The 23,911-nt window shown below is 38.3% G+C and overlaps 3 protein-coding genes across 3 annotated transcripts; all 3 read right to left on the minus strand.

Annotated features, from left to right (window-relative positions):
* Positions 1-7: 7 nt before the first annotated feature.
* Positions 8-1,094, minus strand: LOC117613412 (the record flags this gene model as incomplete). The annotated part of the gene is made up of 1 exon (XM_034342020.1): positions 8-1,094. A coding segment is annotated over exon 1 (1,087 nt), but the record flags the coding sequence as incomplete, so codon positions are not given.
* Positions 1,095-2,232: 1,138 nt separating this feature from the next.
* LOC117613411 (acrosin-like) lies at positions 2,233-2,809 on the minus strand. The gene is made up of 3 exons (XM_034342018.1): positions 2,697-2,809; positions 2,485-2,608; positions 2,233-2,400 (listed from the first exon to the last, which is right to left on the minus strand). The coding sequence occupies exons 1-3, from the start codon at positions 2,807-2,809 to the stop codon at positions 2,233-2,235; spliced, it is 405 nt and encodes a 134-aa protein (XP_034197909.1).
* A 10,340-nt stretch (positions 2,810-13,149) lies between these two features.
* Positions 13,150-17,156, minus strand: LOC117613413 (ribosomal RNA small subunit methyltransferase nep-1-like). The gene is made up of 8 exons (XM_034342021.1): positions 17,044-17,156; positions 16,616-16,937; positions 15,617-15,709; positions 14,563-14,707; positions 14,346-14,456; positions 14,189-14,271; positions 14,057-14,114; positions 13,150-13,501 (listed from the first exon to the last, which is right to left on the minus strand). Exons 2-8 carry the CDS (start codon positions 16,916-16,918, stop codon positions 13,422-13,424), a joined length of 873 nt encoding a protein of 290 aa, XP_034197912.1. The 5' UTR covers positions 16,919-16,937; positions 17,044-17,156; the 3' UTR covers positions 13,150-13,421.
* Between the last annotated feature and the right edge of the window lie 6,755 nt (positions 17,157-23,911).

A 23,911-nucleotide genomic window follows, 5' to 3' on the forward strand; every position in this document is an offset into this window, starting at 1 on the left:
TCTTTACAATCATCATCCTCATGTGATTCATCCAAGCTAACTGTGGTTATGAGTGCAACCGTCTTTTCATCATTCTCGCATTTCGATTCACTATCACTCCAAGTAATATGCATTGCCTTATTCTTGCTATCCTTTTGTTTCTTTAAGGTGTTGGCACATTCCGAAGATATGTGTCCATAGCCTTCACATTCAAAACATTGGACCTTTTCTCTTGGATTCTTTCGTTCATTTGACCTGCGAAATTTAGACCCACCATCAGTATAGTTAACAAACCTATTTTTAGAATTTATACCTTTTGAATCTCGACTCCTTGGATCCTGATTCTTGAGAAAGTTCATGAATCGCCTTGTGAGAATCGTTAATTCCTCATCACTGCAATCTTCATTTGAATGCCCATCATCTTCTTCATTCACAACCTTGAAAGCAACAGTTTTGCTCTTTTTAAGGGGTAGATGTTTCATCTCATAGGTTTGTATGGACCCTATGAGTTCTTGAACTTTCAAGGTGTTCAAGTCACGGATCTCTTCAATAGCCGTGATCTTTGGTTGAAATCGTTGAGGCAAGGATCTCAAAATCTTTTTCACAACCCTGTCTTCTGGAATTTTTTCACCTAAACTTGAACAAGCATTCACAATTACACACAGATTAGCATAAAATTCAGAAAAAGTTTCATTCTCATCCATCATGAGTGTCTCAAACTGTAAAGTATGCATTTGAAGCTTGGCTCCCTTGACAGTATCTGTTCCTTCATGGGTAACCTGCAAAATATCCCAAGCTTCCTTAGAAGTATCACAACCAGATATATATTCAAATTGATCTGAAGAGACAGCAGTAAATAAAGCATTTAACCCCTTTTGATTATTAGTGCTGTGTGTGACTTCTGCAGTGGTCCACTCCTCTCTAGCTTTGAGGATTGTGGTTTCTTCATCTCCTTTTCCGATCTTCTTTGTGGGTTTAGGAAATCCATGAACCACTGTACTCCATAAACGTTCATCTAAGGACCAAAGAAACGACTTCATTTTGGCCTTCCAAGCGCCATAGTTGTTGCCGCCAAAATATGGTGGATGTGCAATTGAGCCCGAGGCACGATCCATCCTAAGGTATATTAGATCTTACTGAGTATGTCCAGCAACCTGCTCTGATGCCAATTGAAAATACCTATAGGATATCTATATATATGCCTGGAGAATGTTAAACAAGCTAATTCGAATTTTTTGCAATAAATAATGATCAACCTTTGAAGCAGGATTGATATGAGTTATCAATCCTGAGATGTGCAAAGCTTAAAATAAACGAACACGCAGAGAATTATTTTACGTGGTAAAACCCCACCTCTAGGGAAAATCCACGGGACTCCTCAGTCCAACTCAAATCCACTATAGAACGATGATTACAAGAAGTACTCACACACTTATCCTAGACTCATTCTAGATAATGTTTACCGACTTCTTCGTAACTCAACTTCTGTCACGGGATGATCTTCGACACTCCTTATGTTGAACGCAATATTGGTCACGATTGCTTCAAGCTCGCCGGAGGAAAACTGCCACCACAGTCTTTGTGCCCTCAATCGTATGATTCACCGATATGCATATGAATGCAATATGAAAGAAGAATGAATTCAATTAATCACCAAGCAACCGAAGCACTTGATGATTTACCAAAAAAATAAGGACAGTAGCTTTTCCAAAATATATTCAATATGCTGTGTAATCAGACGTTGGAAAGCTTGATATAACAAGAAGGCCAAATCAATATTGAATCTTCAATACACGTCCAAAACCAATATAACACTAAGACCTGGCCAATTGAATATTCAATACACTTCCAAGACAAATATAACACTAAGACCTATTGAACTAAAACTCTTTGAACCTGGTGCAATATGATCTCCTCAATGAGACGCCACACCAAGGCCAAACACTTATCAGATTAACAATATAAATTATGATTCAATAAAAATACAAAGTCTAATTCATTAAGGACTCTTAAAGATGTCACCAACCGACTCATATTTTAATTTCAATTACAAAGACTCAAAACAAAAATTCAACTATGAGTCCTATCATGAATGCATGATATGTCATGATTTACCTGTTGTCAAGTTTCTCATATGGTCAGGTTATGCTTCAAAGATCCAGAATGAATGTGTTGCGCCAAAGCTTCCAGTAAAACAAGTTCACACACTAATTCCCAACCTATGCTAGAGTCTAGGAAATGACAATACAATTTTCATACTAACAGAACCCTATCTCTATCAGGGCACTGAAGAACCTCAAATATTCGCTCGACATCTGTAAGACAAGCATCAGCCTCAGCAGGATCAGCACTACCATGAAACTCATTTGCCCCCAATTCTTTAACCCTCTTAATGTCAGAGCCTTCAGTATTTCGTCTCCCCTGTAAGATGGTAGACACGGTTCGTGTGAACTGAGATAACAGGTGTCATAAATCGAGGTCATTCCCTCCATCTTGCTCTCCGACAGGTGGAGATGGTGGAGGTAGAGGTGATGGAGGTGGAGAAGGTGGTGGAGATGGAGGTGGAGGATTTGCTCCCCATCTCGGAATACGACCACCCCTCGTCCTAGGACGTCTAGGATGCATGATTCTACACAAAGGAAACCATAGAATCATTAGTTTCAACAACGCAACAAAAGCGCAAAAGTAATGAACTAATGCTCTGATACCAAGCTGACAGGACCCGCCCCGGAATTTTTCCGGAGACCAGAGCGGACCCCGTCTTAGATCCGACATCTTCCTGATGCCGAGCCCATTTGGTGGAGATGGAGGTGGAGGATTTGCTCCCCATCTCGGAATACGACCACCCCTCGTCCTAGGACGTCTAGGATGCATGATTCTACACAAAGGAAACCATAGAATCATTAGTTTCAACAACGCAACAAAAGCGCAAAAGTAATGAACTAATGCTCTGATACCAAGCTGACAGGACCCGCCCCGGAATTTTTCCGGAGACCAGAGCGGACCCCGTCTTAGATCCGACATCTTCCTGATGCCGAGCCCATTTACTAAAAATCGAGACTCTTTACCAAAATTTTGGCAGAGTCCCCCCTGTAAATTGAACAAACCCAACAGAATTCAACATGCATAAAAATACAAAATAATCTCAACCAGCAGCATGTTTTAAAGCGAATAAACAATTTACAACAAACTGGCCTCCGGCCTCACAAATCCAACCCTAACAGGGCGATAACAGAGCATGTCTAAGAACTTCAATTTCAACAAAACAGAGTTCAAAGGAAATAACATGAAGAAAGAGTCCTACGAAGGTTCAAGGCTCGGAAGCGCACGATCCGGCTCTGCTGCGGGACCAACTCTCAGCCAACACGTACCGTCGGGACCCACGACCTCTGTTTTACAATCCGAAAGTTCCTAAAGGTTTCACAAGGTCTAAGATACCCGTCTCGCAAGTTTGGTTCGAAACGGACGGTTAGATCGCTTACGATCGCACGATCGGTCGGTCATTAAAAAAATATGAACTTTAAGTTATTGAATCGGAACATCCGGGGCTCCGATTCACAATCCGTAAATTCCTATACGATCCTAGGAATACCTAGAACAACATATATTGATTGGGAAACGATCCAACGGTCAGAACCTATCGAACCCGGATAACGCACAATATGCGAAAATCCGTTCAATAGTTAAACGATGTCCGAATTGGGATCCGTAAAATCCTACACACTCGTGACAACCAGGAGATCGCATTGGGACAATAATGCACATTTGCTACATTGCCCATGCGCCGCCACACGCGCGGGCAGCGTGTGGGTGTTCAAAGCGATAATCCTTCTCCGGAAAAACTCAACACCTTGGCTCAAGACTCCTACCCTAGGTACAACACCCTATTTGGAGTCACTTTTGTTCTTGGGCCTACCTCAAAAACTGGCTAGAAGTTGCCGAAAAAGCGATTCAAAAATCGGCCGATTTCCAATTTGGAAATCGAACCATCAACCCTCAAAATTAATGAAATCCTACCCATCCATCAGCTAGAACACATTAAAAGGATGATAAAACATACCTAGATCGCAAGATTTGGTAGCCGGAATCGCCGAAACGAGCTCTGAATATTATGGGTAAAACCGGCCGTTTTTCTGCAATTTCCTGCGATCGTGGCAGCTGCCGGTGTCGGGGATGGAGTGGGATGGAAGGAGGAGGAGCTGAAGGTCCTTTTGGGACCGGAACCACCCCAAACGGTGGCCGGAGCAAGCGGTGGCGACGGTAAAACCGTCGCCGCTGTGTATACGGGATGGGAGGGAGGCGCGCACGAGAGAGAGAGAGAGAGAGAGAGAGAGAGAGAGAGAGAGAGAGGAAAAAATCTGGTTTTCTAAAAACCAACTTCGAAATATTTACGATTTTGCCATTGTCGATGTTTTGATCGTAACTTCTTCGTTACAACTCCGATTCAAGCCTACTGCGTGTTTACGAATTCGTCTCAATACCACCTACCCAAAAATACTAGTCACTGCCCCAAACACTTTCCGGGCAAGAAAATAACCAATTTACCCCTACCCTAAGGGTAAATTCGTAAATTCACTTAAATAATTTAAAATATGAATTAAATTTGGAGTCGGGGTGTTACATAAGTTGATCCCACGACACTTTTGATCCCATTTTTTTAATAATCACAATACGTATTGCGTTACACAAATGAGGATTTATCATAGTCAAATATACATCTGATTGATTGATACACACATGAAAATAAAACGAATATTGCAAGGGATTTGTAGCTCAAGTGCTTACTTCTGCATTCGAAGTTTTGTGTTCTAATATATCATCCCACAATATCGTTTGTATCAAAGGAGCATGTAGCTCAATTATTTAAGAGCAATTATGTACCCATGTACTCCAACTTTTGTTTTCGAATTTCCTTCCCTTAGTATGTTTGTTTCAAAAAGGAACTTAACAAATAAAAGGGATATCCTTTTCTTTCTTTTTTTCTTTTTTTTTTCCAAAATAGAAATCCCTTCTTGTTTTAGGAGGCCCACTTTTGATTTCTATAAAAAAAAATAATGGTGAAGAAGACTTTGAAGCACAAAATGCGTGCGGCATGTGTGGGAGGCACAAGCTCTGGTATGTATTCCTTCTCCTATGCTCGTGGATTTGATGGAAAGGCACGTGGTAACTGTGAGAATAGCAATATTAAGCAGAAGTTTAACAGAGAGAAGCAGGCAATCTTAGGAGAAGAATTGATGTTTTCATTCATTGATATTCAACACAGTACAGTGATGGTTTTTATACTAGCTTGTCAAAGCTTTGTGTACACGTTTCTAACCTCTTAACCTTTCTAACTTCTTTAACAGATCTCTCTTTTGCTAAAACAACAGTCTCAATTCTTCAATCTTCTGACATGTGGCAGAATTAGGACCTTTGATATCTTTACATGCCCCCTCAATCTCATGCTTGGAGGAGCCAAGCATGAGATTGGAACAATGATGCTGGAATAAAGGGATAGACAGCCCCTTAGTGAGAATGTCAGCAAATTGGTCTGCAGAAGAGACATGTTGCACATGTAAATCACCTCGGATGACTCGTTCTCTAACAAAATGATAATCAATCTGTAGATGTTTCATTCGGGAATGAAACACTGGGTTGGAAGAGAGAGCAATAGCAGAGATATTGTCACAATGAATTAAAGGAGGAACATGTAATGGGACATGCAGATCACAGAACAACTGTCTGATCCATGCAAGTTCAGCAGCAGCAATCGCCAAAGCCCTATATTCTGCCTCAGTGGACGAACGAGAGACAATATGTTGCTTCTTAGAAGCCCAAGAAATAGGACTAGAGCCCAAGTAAACAATAAACCCCAAAACAGATCTGCGATCATTAGGATCCCCAGCCCAGTCAGCATCACTATAAGCGTGCAGATGAAGAAGACCAGGCTTAAACCAAATGCCAAAATCAATGGTTCCTTTCAAATACCGCAGGATTCTCTTAACTGCCACAACATGAGATTCCATAGGATTATGCATAAATTGACAAGCTTGATTCACTGAGAAGGCAATATCTGGCCTTGTGAAAGTGAGGTACTGCAGAGCACCAACAATGCTTCTATACTGCTCTGGATGAGAATAAGGTTTGCCATCATCTTTCAATAGTCTGTGATAAGGAAGACAAGGAGTAGGACACGGTTTTGAATCCTGCAAATCAACCCTCTCAAGCAGTTCCTTGATATACTTAGTTTGAGACACAAACAAGCCAGCAGACTGATATGAAATTTGCAGCCCCAGAAAATAAGTCAATTGGCCTAAATCCTTCATATCAAACTCCTGAGTTAAAGCACTAATTACAGATGTAATAAGAGATGAATTACTGCCAGTAAGAATGATATCATCAACATAGAGAAGCAAAACCACAGTACCAAGCAACGAATGGTGAATAAAGAGAGATGGATCCGCATTTGAAGCCTGAAAACCCAAGCTTGGTAAGAAGCTAGTAAATCTTTCATTCCAGGCACGAGGAGCCTGTTTTAAACCATACAAGGACTTCTTGAGTCTGCAAACAAAATCAGAAGAATAATGTTTATTCTCAAAGCCTTGAGGTTGTGTCATATAAACCTCCTCTTGAAGAACACCATGCAAGAACGCATTTTTAACATCAAGTTGCCGTAAGGACCACTGAAACTGAGCAGCAAGGGCAAGAACTAATCGAACAGTGGTTGGTTTAACCACCGGACTGAAGGTCTCATAATAATCAATACCCTCCTCTTGACTAAATCCCTTAGCAACCAAGCGAGCCTTATGCCTAGCTATAGAACCATCTGCATTCTTCTTGATCCTATAAACCCATTTACAGCCAACAAGATTCTTATGAGCTGGGAGAGGAACCAAATCCCAAGTACCTTGAGCATGAAGAGCCTCAATTTCCTCCCTCATTGCAGATTGCCATTCCGGTGATTGAGAAGCAGCCTTGAAAGAACTAGGCTCAAATGGCAGATAAATCAATAGATGTAGAAGCAGAAAAAGCCTTTCTCTTGGAGATGCCATTCTTAGACCGTGTTGTCATAGGATGCAAATTTACAGGTGGCAGAGGCGAGACAACACGAAGACTTTCAGGCTGAAAATCAGGATCCACAGGGAGAGGAGACTGTGTAGCTGGTTGTGTAGCAGAAGGGGAAGCAGGCAATGAACTGGGAGGCAATGCAGTCAAAGGGTCATTGGCTTCATAGGTGGATGGAGAAGGTGAGGAAATGGAAAGAGAAGGGATAGGTGATAAGACAGTATTAGTGAATGAAATAGATGGAGGAGGAGAAGAGGAAGGGAGAGACTGAGATGAAGAAAGACTTACTGGATGGACAGATGTGAATGGAAACACAGTTTCATCAAATAGGACATGTCTAGTGACAAATAGTCTATTGGTAAGGAGAGAAAAACAAATATAGCCTTTATATTGTCCTGCATAGCCTAGAAAGACACAAGTAGAAGTTTTTGGCTGAAGTTTGTTTGTATTATAAGGCTTGAGCAAAGGAAAGCAAGCACAGCCAAATACCCTCAGATGAGTAATGTCTGGGGCAGATCCAAACAATAAGAAAAAAGGAGATTTGAAATGAAGAGTTTTACATGGCATTCTATTGATCAAGTAGACTGAAGTAGCACAAGCATGAATCCAAAATTTTGGTGGTAAATGAGCAGTTTGCAATAAAGTGATAGCAGTCTCTAAGATGTGTCGGTGTTTTCTCTCGGCTAAGCCATTTTGTTCAGGTGTATAGGGACAGGATTTATGATGAATGATACCTCTAGCAAGAAGATAATGTTGAAATTTATGACTAAGATATTCACCACCTCCATCACTTTGAAAAACTTTAAGAGAAGCAGAGAACTGAGTGACTAGGTAAGCATGAAAATGAACAAAAATAGAGTAAACTTCCGCTTTATTGATCATTGGAAAGAGCCAAGTAAACCGAGTACACTCATCTACAAAGCTAACATAATATTTGAACCCCTCAACAGATATTGTTGGAGAAGGACCCCACACATCACTATGAATCACTTCTAAAGGTTTGACAGATTTTACTGCTGGATAATGAAAAGGAAGTTTAGCTAGTTTGCCTTCTAAACAATGATGACAAACAGATTGAACTTTGTCTAAAGAAACAGGAACCTGGGATTGATGTAAAAGAGCAGTAGTAATGACATTGGAGGGATGACCAAACCGCTTGTGCCACAGACTAGTGTTTACTGGATGTCCAAGAAAGCAGAAATGTTGTTTGATGAGAGAAGCAGCTGGAGTAGGATGAGGTTGTGAAGGAAAGAAAGGAATAGAATATATGCCAGCTCTACACAGTCCCTTGAGAAGAACACTCCCCGTGAGTTTGTCCTGAATCCAAAAGCCAAATGCATCACATATAAATCTGCAGTTATTATCTTTACATAACCGATGCACTGAAAGCAAATGCTGGGATATCTTTGGCACATGCAAAACTTTCGATAATTGGAAAGAACATTGAGGAGTATTCAAAGAAGAAGAGCCAATACTAGAAATACTCAAACCTGAACCCCCTGCAGTGGTGATAGTCTCATTTCCTAAGAAAGGGGTAGCAAGACTGAGTTGAGACAAATCAGACGTCATATGGGCTGTTGCTCCAGTATCAGCCACCCAAAATTGCTCAGCTGATGAGGAAGGAGCACAGTTGGCATGCATTGCAGTAAGATTGGATGAAGGAGGTTTGCCTTGATAGGAAAAATTGCCTCTGTGGTAACACTGAATAGCGGTGTGGCCATACTTCCAGCAAATTTGGCATTGAACAGAAGAACCAGGACCTGTGAATTGTTGATGTCGTTGATAACAATCAGCAGCTAGATGACCTTTCTTGTTGCATATTTGACAAATTGGAATATCAGTACCCGAACCAAGGATGCCAGGGCCAGAATTAGGTGGAGCTTGATACGGTCTTGAACTAGATGAAAACTGAGGCCGAGGTCTGCCTCTTCCTCGATAAAAAGAACCTCTATGAGGGCCAGATTGGAAACCACCATTATGTGAAAAAGAGCCACCATTAGAGCTAGAGTGGAAACCTCCATTGAGACCACCATTGACACCACCATTGTGGCTAGATGAAATAGAAGATGGGACAGACGTGGAAGTGTCAGCAAGAACAAGAGATTTTCCGTTGAATGATTGATTGTTCGCCATCATCGCAGAGGCAAAAGGAGTGGCAGAGGTAGAATGTTCAAGAATAGCTTCTTCAGCAAGCAACTGAGATCTAAAATCTTTAAGAGAGAGCACATTTTCCCTGCCTCGAACCATACACCGAAAAGTATTATATTCTGGGGGAAGACCATTAAGAGCCAAAATCACAATATCATCATCATCAAAAGAAACCCCAGCGGCAGCAAGATGATCTCTAGCATCCTTTATCTTTTGCAAGTATTGAGAGACTGGGTCAGCGCCCTTCTTGATATTCTGAAGCTCACTTTTCATCTGAAAAATCCTAGCTTTGGTAACCATAGAAAATCTATCCTTCAACTGAACCCACATATCATGAGAACTAGTACACCCAATGACATATGAGATAGCAGTAGAAGAAAGGGTTGCAATTAGTAATTGCATCAAGGCACGATCATGCATCTTCCACACTGCATAAGCATCAGTTTCCACACCTTCAACATCAGAATCTTCATCAAAACGAGGACACAGCCGTGAACCATCAACAAACCCCAATAAGCCATGACCTTCAAGAAGAAGCTGCATCTGAAAATTCCAAGTGAGAAAATTTGTATCATCAAGCTTAACTGTCACAGAAGTAGAGACAGTGGGAATTAAGGTAGTAATCGGAGATTGAACAATCTGAAGTTGAGTAGCAGTCACCATGATGAGTATTCAGGAAGAAAATATCGTGAGAAGAAAAGAAAAAGGGTAATAGAACAAGCAGAAGATTCTGTGAGGTAAAAGAACAAACAGGTGGTAGGTAGAACAAAGACTACGAAAGGAATAGTGTGGTTGAAGAGGGAAAGAAGCTCAAGGAATTAACAAAGAAGAAGAGAATAGAACAGAATTGGCAGCAAAGAATAGGAATACGGAAGCAAGAAGCTCAGGATCGTATTATGGCGATGATACCATGTGAGAATAGCAATATTAAGCAGAAGTTTAACAGAGAGAAGCAGGCAATCTTAGGAGAAGAATTGATGTTTTCATTCATTGATATTCAACACAGTACAGTGATGGTTTTTATACTAGCTTGTCAAAGCTTTGTGTACACGTTTCTAACCTCTTAACCTTTCTAACTTCTTTAACAGACCTCTAACTCTTTTGCTAAAACTGCCTAACAGACTTAACAACATTTCAACAACTCTCTTCTTCAATCTTCTGACATGTGGCAGACTTAGGACCCTTGATATCTTTACAGTAACGACATGCCCTTTCTTCTTTCTCACTAAAATAAGCCATTTATAAAGCTTATTAACAATACATACATGGTGAAAGCAACCACTACATTCATTTAATATATTCTTGAAACTAAAGCTGTGAACATCACTCGTGGTTGTGATAGACATATTTGTATAAATCCCAATTGATATATTTTATACCCTTTCTTCTCTCTAACTGGTAAGCATTTGATTGACGGCTAATACTTGAAAATTGTGGGCTGCCATGACTACGAAAATGAAGTTGTTCCAAACAGGTTGATTCCAGAATGTAGGGTGATGGGTATATTTTATATTATATTTAACCTCATTCTTAGTATATTTTGGTTAATATTTTGAAAGAACTTTAATACTTTGAATTATATTTCTAATGTAGGATTTTCAACGTCCTCTGGAGCAAAACATTATCAAATGGACGAATTTTGGAGTAATTCAAGTTGGAGGACGTTCGTGAGTCACTTAGCTTGATCGTATCAAAATTTCATATTTTTCTACCAAACGGTTATTTTCTGGCAACAAAATAAAGGTGCAGTACGAGGTGCTGAAATAGTGACGTGTTGGGCTTTTATTGCGTTTTTGGAGCCCAAGATGACCTCAGATGGGTTCGTGGCCTTCTAGAGAAGTGTTCAGAATATTTTTATCTTTAAAACAAGCTATCTTGGGCCAGATTTGGAGGCAATTTGAGGCTAAAACGTGGCTGGTCAGATTTTGGGCAGATTCTCCTAATCTAATTTGGACTTTATTTCCTAGTATTATTTTATTTTAATTAGTTTCCTTTTGGGGATAGAAAAGCTGTACATTGGAAGCTATGTTTTAAGGGATATTTAAGCTCTTTCTTAGAGGAATTTAAGGACTTCTTCTTTTTCACTTTTGAACATGACATTGTGGAGAGCAAGCTAGGGTTTTGGGTTTTTGCTACTATAAGGTGTTTTCATTCTTTTCCTTCTGAATGATATTTTCTTGGATTTCAATTATGAATATGCGTAACTAATTCTCTTTTGCTAGGGTGAAGCCTTGAACCTTAGCATGAATATGTGATTTTTATTTAATTGCTTATGATGAGTGCATGCCTACTTTGAATTGTTAATCACTATTTTAAACTATCTAATTGTCTTAATGCCTGATCGCCATTAGGATCTTTAGAAAAGTAATTGGATGCAATTTTGGTCGGAAGGTTCCCTGAAATTGATGCTAACTTCTTGTGATTAATAATTGTAATTTCACTTAAGATGAACACCACGTTTTAAGGGTTGCATGGTTTTTCAAAGGGTTTTCACAAAATTTAATGAGTCTTTCATGTTCAGATTTGATCCGAACGTCTGGACGGGTTGCATGTTGGATATACGTTCTGTGTTGGAGGTTTCAAGTAGAATATAAATTAGGAAAACCTAACCTTCAAAGTGGCATGTGCAAAGCATAAGTAATTGGTAAAAGTTCACAGGATTGCTAGGTGATGGTGAAACCCTAGTGCTTTTTCTAAATTGGTATTTAAAACTTTTTCCTTCAGTCGTAATTGTTTTTGTTTATTTATTTTTAGTATCAACCAAATTCATAATCATCTTTCTTAACCTTTTATTTTAAGTAGTTATTTGAAAATTGTTTTTACTTAAATTACTAATTAGTCCTCGAGGAGAACGACCTTGCATGAGCATTTATACTACAATAACCTTATATTCTTGCAAGTATTTTATGTGATTTTAACATATACTAAAAATCCTATCATAGGGACCATGGGGGCTTTCTTTTATCTGAAGAATCTTGTTGCTTGACAAATTAGAGACCTTCAATGTGCTGCAGACTCGGATTCCCTCTGTATAATTGCAAAGAATGTACCTCTCTTCTTCCTAGTGACGAGTTCTTGATGTAGATGGAGCTGACCGACCTTGAAAACACATAACGGCACGCCATGTGTATAATTTTGAGCGGTGAACTGTAGACTTAATATACATGTTATGATTTCGAGTAACTTGTCGTTTTACTCCTAGAACTATATCAACATTGTCAACTCCAGACTTCTTTCTTCAGCCACTTTGTCCCGTGAATTATACTAAATTGGTCAATCTACCCCTTCACTGTCATATTCCTAACAATTCCACTCAAGATGTCGTAAAGTTATGTACTAATTTTTGAGGACCTCTTGATCGTTTCAAGTCATATTCTTTACAAAAAATGCTCAAAAGTAAATCAAGTGTTGATGATGTAACTTTCCAAAATGACATTTAGGGCCACATTTTGTAAAGAGTACAGCGATAAATGACCAAGGAGCCATCAAAAATGAGTCATGCGTTAAATACGTGACTTTATTTTACCGCATTTTGGATGGAACTGCTAGTAATTTGACAATATGAGTGGATTGACTAGTTTTGTTTAGTTCAATATAGTTTAGGGAAAAAACAATATATTACTCTATAAAATGGCATGATCTCATGAAAAAACAATATATTACTCTATAAAATGGCATGAGCTCATGCGTCAGCGGTGGTAATCGACTACAATGGTTGAGGAGATGAATTTCCACGGTAGTGGTCCTCTAATCCTAAGATAAAGAAAGGGAAATTGAATTCCCGTGTTCTTTGAAAATGCTGAAAACAACATAGTTGTGGTCAAGTTTTCATCATGAATTTAGATATGATCTCGAAAAATATATTCAGATGCTGTTAAAAACAACGGAAGGAAAGTGTATTACAAGAAAATAGAAGAGAAAACATGTAGGTTATCGGAATCGCCCATTCATAGATTTCATTCAAGTTTGTGTCTTAGCTTGTAAAATATCTACAGATCATGTATCAACTTGAAAATTTCCAGATAATTTGGAGGCTATATGTGGTTGACCATTAGTTAATTTACAGAGGAAAATATGTATAAATTTCCACCATAACCCTCAAAATTTCATCAAATAATAGACAGAGCTAGAACATAATCTGATACAAACACTTCCAAAAACCCTAAAAGCAATGAGCCTGAAAGATTATGCATCACATAGATAAGAATAACATTAAGTGCTAAGATTCAGACTAAAACCAGAAGAATGGTTCACAAAATATCCCACTTTCCCGCCAATGCTTGGCAAATCATCGAAATACAAAATGCAGCACTCAAGGGATAACCAGAGACTGCAAAAATGGATAAAATAAGATGTGTTAACTTGCATATCACTGAATTCAATAACATAGCCACAAGCATTAAAAATTCAAAGTTCAAAACAAGATTAAGAATTAAGAAATAAGGTCCAAAGCATGAAAAGCAGAAATTGAGTTGCTGTTTGAGGATAGAGATTGCATAAACGTACAGTTATGTGCTTGAATTCAAGCACATTTTGATCATCAGGTTTTTCATTTTTTCATCTCACTTACCACATGAGATTTCAAGCCTAAGAATATTAGTTAATATGTTATAGACTTCACTTCAATTCTTGAATGGAATGTTAACAATGGATACACGTTTGCATTTGTACCTAAACATTTCACAAATATTGTTTCTAGTATTGTTATGTTCTTCTGATCAATGTAGTCTGGTCAAAATTCTAATCCTTCAATCAGTTCAAAACTGGAACTATTTTAACCTTTGGAAGTCACACTGATCAAAAGGTTGCACAAACTTCAAAACAGCAGAAGAAAAATATGCCTAAAAAATATTAAATATTATACTGATGAAAAGCAAGGACATACTTGATATAAAATCATCAGTATAGTCTGTCTCCACTTTTCCATGAGCCATCGCACCAACCTGAAAATTACAGATATTATAACATATTTGCAAGTATAAACAAACTTATGGCCAAACTGTTAGTTCTGACATACCACAAAAACAAAGTCTCTATTGTTTTCAGCAGCAGCAACATAATTCTGTATGCTAACTAATTTTTCCGAACTGTACGAGAAGCCTGGAACACAAGACTACATCTTCAGTTTTCATTATAGATATGACAAAATTGATTATAAACCATGATACACTCACCTATTTTGCGAGAGTTGACAGGTAAATACTGTGTCACAGGGTTCTTTATCACACGCATAAGTTTCTCACGCTTACCAACAGCAGAAATACTCAGTTTTTGTAGCAGTTGCACTGCAAGGTGGTTGGCAGGATTAAAATAATGACAACATGCCATCTAGAAAATGTAAAGAACAGAGAAAATTAATTTGTTTAAGATCCAAAAAACAGATGAACTCACACATGACACCACAGAACCGCTTAAATGTCCTTGGGATACGAACATGTGGCTTAATTTCAATAAGAACACCTGCTGCAGTTCTCACGTACACATTTCGCAACTTCCCAGCCTTATTAATTGGGCTATCCAAAACCATAAGTAGAGCCTGCAGATATCAAATATTTAGTTAGGATCGCATAACACTTCAGTATACTAGAAGCAAAACAATAAATCCTCTTTTTTTAATAGGAAAGAAAATTCATTTAATCAATTGATTAAATGAATCAAAAACAGAAACAGAAAACAAGAATACAGAAAAATACATCCAGAATAACAGAACAAAGCATTAGGAAGCAGCAGCCCGCCAATCAGAAAAGATAGCAACAAAAGAATTGCCCCTGAACTCTGTCGGCAGCCAAGCCATAATGAAGCCCAAAATTGAACCCTCTCCCACAAGTATTCCCTCTCCTGCCCCTAGCACCATGAAACACTCCTGTATTCCGTTCCATCCAAATTACTCAGAAAATAGCCATTATAGCACATCTATACAGGAACACACCCCTCTTCCTACCTCCAAAACATTGTGGTGCACACATAATAAAGCCACACAATATTCCGGAACAACCCAGCTCAAATCAAACTCTCTAGACAGCCTAACCCATAAAAACGAAGCAACCTGGCAATGAAGAAAGAGGTGATCTGCACTCAGCACCCCTTTTTGAATAATGACACATGTATTAACCCTCCTACAAGCAATAGTTCAAACAAAAACCAGTAGGAGGTACTTTTAACCTTCCAAAGTACAAAACAGGGGCATAAAAGAAGAAAGCCGAAGACTTCCCATCAGATGTGGGGAGTAGGATTTACAACCCCTGATGTCTACAACTTCCGAGTTTATCCTAATTTATTTTCTACCTGCTTTCTTTTATTTTGCTACTATAGGAATGAGTTCACTTTATGCTTATTCACAAAAATTTAAACCCCAAAAATAAAAAAAGAGAAAAGTGTATGAAGTTCATAAAGAAAAATTTCATGGAATACAATATACACGGGACAATTGCCCGGAGTTGCTAACCTGATGAACAATATCGGGCCTGTAAAGAGCAGGATCTCTGTTGTTCTTCCGCAAGAAATTTGAGTGATCATCAGAATTCAATAGCTGATAAGTCTGTAAGAAGAAAAAAAGTTCAAAATTTTTTAGAATAAGACAAAGGGTTCAAAGAAGGCACAGCAACACCAACATTGAAGAAACAAACTAAACCCAAACCAGAAAAGCCTAAGCACTTGGTGAATCCAGGATTTATACCCCGAGGGGCCAAAGTGTACAAGTTCCCAATTTTTATTTTAAAGAAAAGTACCTTGTAAAATTAATCAATACTACTATCAATCATAATTCATGGAAAAACAACATCACAAGATGAGTTCTCATAATCAATACTACTATCATTCATAATTCATGGAAAAATATCTTGTGGGCCAACGTATTAATCAAAACACAAAACCCTATATCAATTAACCAAACAAAAAGCCCCTAAACAATAATCAAGGGGTGTGCTGACTTATTTTGATACAAAACAAACGGTGGGTTTTCCTTTTTAAACACAAATCATTAAGGAGACAACTGAAACAGCACTCACTACGTTTCGTTTACAATCCAAACAGACCGTTTCAACAATGGCATAGAAACCCAAAAGCAATGCGAACCCCTTAGTGTGAAATTATTTGAGAAAAAGAAAGGCCTTCTTCTTCGCATTCACAGCAGCACCTCTATGGTTTAGAAGTGCCTCAGGCTGTCAAGTGAAATCCATGACATAACAGAAGACCCCTCTCTCTGGGGATCATTTCAGCGAACACTTCGTGTGCACTCTAGGGTCGCCCACTAAACTTCCGGGGTCGCCCACCAACCGTCCAATGGATCGAGATTGGAGCTTCCATTAAGGATATGGGTGCGTTCACGGGGTCAACCGACCCCTTTTGTCCTTCTGTGGATCTACTCCCACCAGCTCGTCTATCCAAACATACAAATGAAAACACAAAAATAAGCATAAACAACAGAATAACAATGAAATTGTACCTTTCCAACTTTGGCAACTTCCAAAGAAGCTCTCTCAAGGATGAAGATGGCCCCAGGTCCGTTCTTGGTTCTAAGTCCTACTGGGGTTATTGGAATACCCTCAAGTTCAATTGGGTTACCCACTTTTTCTTCTCCTTCGTTTCCATTACTCTGTTTCTCAACCATAGCTCCCTTGTTAACGTCCTCTGGCTGTGAAGCCTCTGTTTCTTCTGGTTCTGACGCTTCTTCTGCTTCTTCTACTCTGTCATATTTATCTTCCCTCTTCCTTCGCTTCTTTCCCTTCACTGCATATGGCCTCACCATTTTTGTAGCTCGCAGGAGACTATGAAGAAAGCAGAGATATAATCTCGTATTACATGATTGAGTTCAACAAATAAATATGATAAGAAAACAGAGAAAAAAAAAATCAAAAGGTGCAAAGCCCCCACCTGGATAACAGTTTGCAAGAATCGTTCTCAATCACAACTCAACAAGAGCCAAAATGAGAAGAAAATAACGTGGAGGGAGAGAAGAAGAAAAGCACGAACCAGAGGCTGTGGGTTTACAAATGCGATGCTGCTGCGGCTGAAGGTAGGTTTACAAGAGTTGTTGTTTACAAATTTAACCCCACTTTTTAAAATAATTTCAAATCTGTCCACGTTCAAACTTTATGTTTGACTACTGGTAGGCCTCATCATTTGGCCTGCGGGTTCATGGGCCGATGGGGGCCCGCCAAGCTCTTCGAAAAAAAGTCATGTCCTGCTCGCCTTTGGCAAGGCTAGGCTTAGATTTGAGTGTCTGAAGCCCTACCAGGCCCGATTAAGCTCAAGAAAGTTCGGCCCAGCCCGCCCACAAAAGCCCGGCCCGTTAGGCCCTCATACATATATAATTATGTATAAATAAGAGTTTAGGTTTATGATTATATCACTTCAATCATACATACAATTTGTTTCATTTCATTTACTTTTCTTTACTCATTCCTAGTTTATAATTAGATTATTAGTACATTAATTTGTGTCAATTATTAATTCAACAATTATATATATATATATATATATATATACATAAGATGAACAACATATCACATCACCAAATATAATCATATCACGAAAAATAATCGTACCACCAAATATAATCATGCTTTTCTTGAACACACACCAAATATTTGCATATATATATATATATATTCATACCATCCTTTAAAAAAATATTTTTTTTATACTTATTATTTTTTTAAAATTATTTCTTCAAATGTATTACGATCTAATTATGTAATAACCTAAAAAATAATACTTGATTTCATTATTTTTGTAAAAAATCTTATAAATTGTGTGACTTTATTGGGTGTTTTATGAATTTGGTTTGATGTGAAAATATTGGAATTAAGTGAGTTTGATCTAAAATTTGGACTAAAATGCCCTTATGATTAAGTTCATGATTTTTGAAAAATGAAGTAGGGCCCGTTTAGGCCCCGCCCCGCTTGTTGGGCTTAGCCAGGCCCGGCTTGATGGGCTTTCTCAAGGCCGGCTCACGGGTCGGGCTTGGGCTTTGAATTTTCTAAAAAAATCCAGCCCTCCCAGACTCGATATTTTCTCTCTCCTCTTTAAAGCCCGGCCCGGCCCGGGTCAAGCCCATTAAATATGTGTCGTAACTACAAATATCATGCATGATTTTTTGGAACAAATGTGGCTGCATTCTATATCTCTCTCGAAACTTAGAAACAGGATATAACGAATTTGGGATAAAGTAATCTTCCAAGAGATTCTTACCCCAAGACTCCTTACGTATGTTCACATTCGGGGCACGACGACGGCGATGTTGCCTTGATTGATTAAGCATACACACCACTACTGCGAACATTTCTTCCTCTTCTTCATCGGCCTCCTGATCTTCATCAGCACATCTGGGCCGAATTTCTTCCTCTTCTTGCTCTTGCCTCTCCAACACCCTCCTCAAGTTTGACATCGAGAGTAGAATGTGTTTTGTAAAATTTGAGAAATGAAGGAATAGATGATATATGGTGTGAGAGGTATGAGTTGATGGTGTAGTTTTATAGAGGGATTCAAAAGATAGAGATGACACGTTGCGCAATTTTAGAGGGTAAAAATCTTATTTGAAATATGAGATTATAATTTTTTTTTTTAAATATATGAAAATCTTATCTTACATGGGACACTTGGCGCAATTTTAGAGGGTGAAAATCTTATCTGAAATTTGAGATTATAATTTTTTTAATAAATATCCAAAAATTTTATCTGCAATAAGACACGTGGCAACCGAGATTCTCATCCGAAATCTTTTCTGAAAAATTATAGACACGTGGCGACCAAAAATCTTATCCGAAAATTTAATTAGAAAATTTTATCCAAAAATGTTATCTGAAATTTTAGGTGATAATTTTATAATAAATAGTGACACGTGGCAACCGAAAATATTATCTGAAAAGTTTATCAAAATTAATGGTTTAAAGTATAAAAAATAAAAAAATAAAGGAAATAAAATACAATGAATAGTATTTACCTTAGCCCTAGCGTTTTGGGGTGGAACCACAAATGGCAAGGTTGCCACTATTCATGTGAATAGTAGCAGCCCTTGCCTTGCCTTAGCCTTAGCCTTAGCCTTGCTCCAAGAGCATGTCCATTTGTAGTTCCACCGCAAAAGGCTAGGGCTAAGGCAATTACTATTCATTGTACTTTATTTCTTTTTTCTTTTTCTTTTTTTTACTTTAAACCATTAATTTTGATAAGCTTTTCTAATTAAATTTTCGGATAAGATTTTTGGTTGCCACGTGTCCATCATTTTTCAGAAAAGATTTTTAGATGAGAATCTCAGTTGCCATGTGTCTTATTTCAGATAAAATTTCCGGGTATTCATTAAAAAAAAAATTATAATCTCATATTTCAGATAAGATTTTCACCTTCTAAAATTGTGCCACGTGTCCCATGTCATAATATTTTCAGATATTTAAAAAAAATTATAATCTCATATTTCATATAAGATTTTCACCCTCTAAAATTGTGCTACGTGTCCCATATCAGATAAGATTTTCAGATATTTAAAAAAAAAATTATAATGTCAGATTTTAGATGAGATTTTCACCATCTAAAATTGCGCCACGTGTCATCTCTATCTTCTGAATCCCTCTATAAAACTACACCATCAACTCATACCTTTCACACCATCTCTTATCTATTCCTTCATTTCTCAGATTTTACAAAACACATTCTACTCTCAATGTCAAACTTGAGGAGGGTGTTAGAGAGGCAACAGAAAGAAAGGGAAGAAATCCGGCGTAGACGTGCTGAAGAAGATCGGGACGCCGATGAAGAAGAGGAACAAATGCTTGCAGTAGCGGTGTGTATGCTTAATCAATCAAGGCAACACCGTCGTCCTCGTGCCCCAAATGTGGACAGACGTAGAGAGTCTCGGGGTAAGAATCTCTTGGAGGATTACTTTATCCCAAATTCGTTATATCCTGCTCATAAGTTTCGAGAGAGATATAGAATGCAGCCACATTTGTTTCAAAAAAATCATGCATGATATTTGTAATTACGACACATACTTCATTCAAAAGCATGATGCTGTTGGAGTTTTGGGTCTTATCCCGGAGCAAAAACTTACAGCTGCTTTGCGGATGCTTGCTTATGGGGCATCTGCAGAGCAGGTGGATGAGATTGCAAGGATGGGAAAATCAACTATCCTAGAGTGCTTGGTGAGATTCTGTGATGCAGTGGAAAATTTGTACACGAGGGAGTACCTTCGCAAACCCACGCCGAGGGACCTCCAAAGGTTGCTACAAAAAGCAGAGGCTCGAGGTTTCCCAGGCATGATTGGAAGCATTGATTGCATGCACTGGCAATGGAAGAATTGTCCTACTGCTTGGCAAGGAGACTACGGGAATCGAAAGGGCCAAAAAAGTATAATTTTGGAGGTCGTAGCTTCATTCGACTGTTGGGTTTGGCATGCCTTCTTTGGGGTTGCCGGATCTCAGAATGACCTCAATGTCCTTGGTCAATCCCCAGTGTTCGACGAGGTATTGCGAGGTCATTCCCCCCAGGTCACGTACCAAATCAACAATACCGTATACTCTGGTGCGTACTACCTTGCCGACGGAATTTATCCTAGGTGGACGACATTCGTGAAAACAATTCCGAATCCCCAATCCGAGAAGGAAAAAAGCTTTGCTTCCTTTCAAGAAGGTTACAGGAAAGACGTGGAAAGGTGTTTCGGTATCTTGCAAGCTCGTTGGGCAATTATTAGGGGTGCTGCTCGGATGCTAGATGAGGAGGTGCTGCGGAGTATTATGATGACTTGCATCATCCTCCACAACATGATTGTGGAGGATGAGTATGACTACGATGCTCTAGAGGTGTTTGAACCCGATCCCATGAACACGGCGTTGACAAGAATATATGAAAGGCCGATGGGACCAAATGGACTACCAATGGAGCCCGAACCGTTAGTTCAGGATGGTCGATTCAACAACCCCATGATTGATCGTTATCAAGAAATGCAATCTTCATATGTTCACGAGAGACGTCAACTTGACTTGATCGAGCACTTGTGGGAGATGAAAGGCAATCACAGTGGATGAAGTCAAGATTAGTGCTTTGTTTGGAATTATGCTTTATTTTGTGTGTGGTGTTTTTTGGAATTATGCTTTTTCTTATATTATGCTTTTAAGTATGGTTTGTTTTGTGTGTTGTTTGCAATAAATTAAGGTTTGTTTTCAATTAAGGTTTGTTTTTAATTATTCTTTGTTTTGATGCGCAAATGTTTTTAATAAATAGTCATATTATTTAATGCTTTCTTTATTGAATAAAAAGGAAACAATACAACAAATTAATACATATGGCAAATCTTTCAATACAACCTAATGGTTTTGATCATTTAACCAATCCGTATTACTAGGTCTGTCGTCATGGAAAAGTTTTCTTCTTATCATATCCCTTCATTTTAGCTTCCAATAGGCCTTTGTTTTAGGAGACATATGACTCGTATCCATGGCCATAATTTTCATCTCTCTATCCTCCATGTCTTTTTGTTATGCCTGCTGCTGTTGAATTGCAAATGCTTCCTGTTGTGCCATGTCTGCTTCTTCTCTTTTCAAGTCTCTCTCAATTCTTAGTTCAGTGTTCTTAGCTATTTGCTCCAAAAATTGTACACATTCATTGTTCGAAGTGCTCCCTCTCTTGGCCTTTGCCGGTTTTCTCCCAATAGGTCTCAGCGCATGTGGGAGTGGTGATTCCATTTCTATTAGGGAGTCCAATGGCAAATCGGTTGTTGGCGAATCGTGGAGCGGAGTCTCATTCAACACAACCGCCAGACTTGTGAGAATAATTTTAAATCTCAGACAATCCTTCACAACTTCCCAACATTCGTGATGCAAGAAACTTTTTTTGCCTTGCCCCATGGCACCAAACCAAACTTGTGCTTGTTTGATCTATTAAAAATAAATAATTGGAACTGCAAGAAAAAAAAATATATTATGCAAGAAAATGTAAACAATGTTGAAATGCAAGAAAAAAATTGATTATGCAAGAAAATATAGACAAATTGGAAATGCAAAAATAAAAGTAAATATTATGCAAGAAAAAGAAGTAGAATATGTAATAAATAAATAAAAAGTTGCACTAAATTTATTAAAGTGGCAATTATAAATATTTTACCTCATCGGATAGATTTTGACCGCTTTGAATGTTCTCCCTTGCTTTTGTCAACGCATTTCTCCATTTCCCTAACTCTCTATTCAGAATTTTCCATCTACTAGACAATGCCATTTCGGTCCGAATGGAGCCCAATCTTTGACAAAATTCTCCATGAATTTTGCTCCACATATGAGAGAACTTCATCTCATGACCCGTGACAGGGCAATGACTAACATTCACCCAAGACTGACACAACGCAAAATCTTTCTGAGTTGTCCACGCGCCTCCGACTTCGACAAAAGATGCCATTTGTTTTTTGATACAAATGGAAAGTAGTAGAAAAATGTGAGTGGAAAGTAAAAAATATTGGAAGGAGAAGAGTTTGTATGAAGATTTGGTGTGAAAAGTGAATAATGTGAGTGGAAAGTAAAAAATATTGGAAGGAAAAGAAATTGTATGAAGATTTAGTGTGGAAAGTGAATAAAATTATTACGTATTTATAGGGAAAAAATACCAGGTGCTAAAGTCATTAGCCAACCCTTTGCTCTATCTTTCAATGTGTAAGGAAAAACCCTCATCCTCATATCTGCTTCACTCACTCCCTGCAAAGGTAAACCACTCACAACATTGCAGAATTCCTTAATATGGGTGTAAACACGAATATCCTGCGACAAATGAGACAAGAACACATGTACAAAATAATATTGTATTAATGAAATTTAGGGTTACAATCTCTGTATTGAATCCTCTGATTCGATCTCCAAAGTGTTTAAAGAAAATTTGTGTTTGATACAAGGGTCGTAGAGACTTGATCTTGATCAAACGGGTAGCACAAAGCTTGTTTGGTGTTTGGGATTTTTCTATGGTGAAGGAACCGGCACGTATTTGTTGTGCTTGGTGGCTCTTCCAAAGTAGGGTGAAGAATGCAGAGAGTTTTCTGTTTCTTCTGAGTGCTAGGTTTTTTCTCTCTCCTTCTTTCGTCTTGAGACCTCCTATTTATAGGCTCTTGTAGGATGCTTGACCTAAATAACTTTCCCTATTTAAAACCTTGTTTTATGGGATTTTGATTTGATTTAAATCACTTCCCATAATCTGGCAATTTAACCAGATTATCTTCAATTGATTAACCTGATTAATATTTGATTTAAATCAAAGTCAATCATAGAAGATTCTTTCCTTTAATTTTGTCTTCATCTTGAACCGTTTGATGCACTCCGTCGGATGTCGCCATGTGTCATTTTTGACAACTAATCCAATTTTGATGAGTCACACGCCACATGGGCGAATTACGGGGCCCACGATTTAATCCACCGAACCCTAATTATTTTCTTGTCCAATGGAATTTATTGCACCAAAATTTCTTTGTCTACAAATTGCCCCCACTTCATGATGCATTGTAGACATGTGCTTTTTCACATGTAGGAGGTGCGGCTTGAAGTGTTCCTTTCTCCCTTTTTTTTTTTTTTTTGGGTAGATATCATTAAGAATATCCAATATTGAAACCTATTTCCAACGTTGGTTTCCCTTTCTTTTTTTTTCTTTTTTTGGGTGATATTATTAAGCTTAATAATATCCAATATTGGTAAGATCTTGGGAAGCAAGATACAAAATCCCATATTTTCCTAAACTAGGAATGAGAAACCCTAGCACCACTAGGAGCTTTGATGGT

Source organism: Prunus dulcis, unplaced genomic scaffold, assembly GCF_902201215.1.
Source record: "Prunus dulcis unplaced genomic scaffold, ALMONDv2, whole genome shotgun sequence".
Classification (NCBI taxonomy): domain Eukaryota; kingdom Viridiplantae; phylum Streptophyta; class Magnoliopsida; order Rosales; family Rosaceae; genus Prunus; species Prunus dulcis.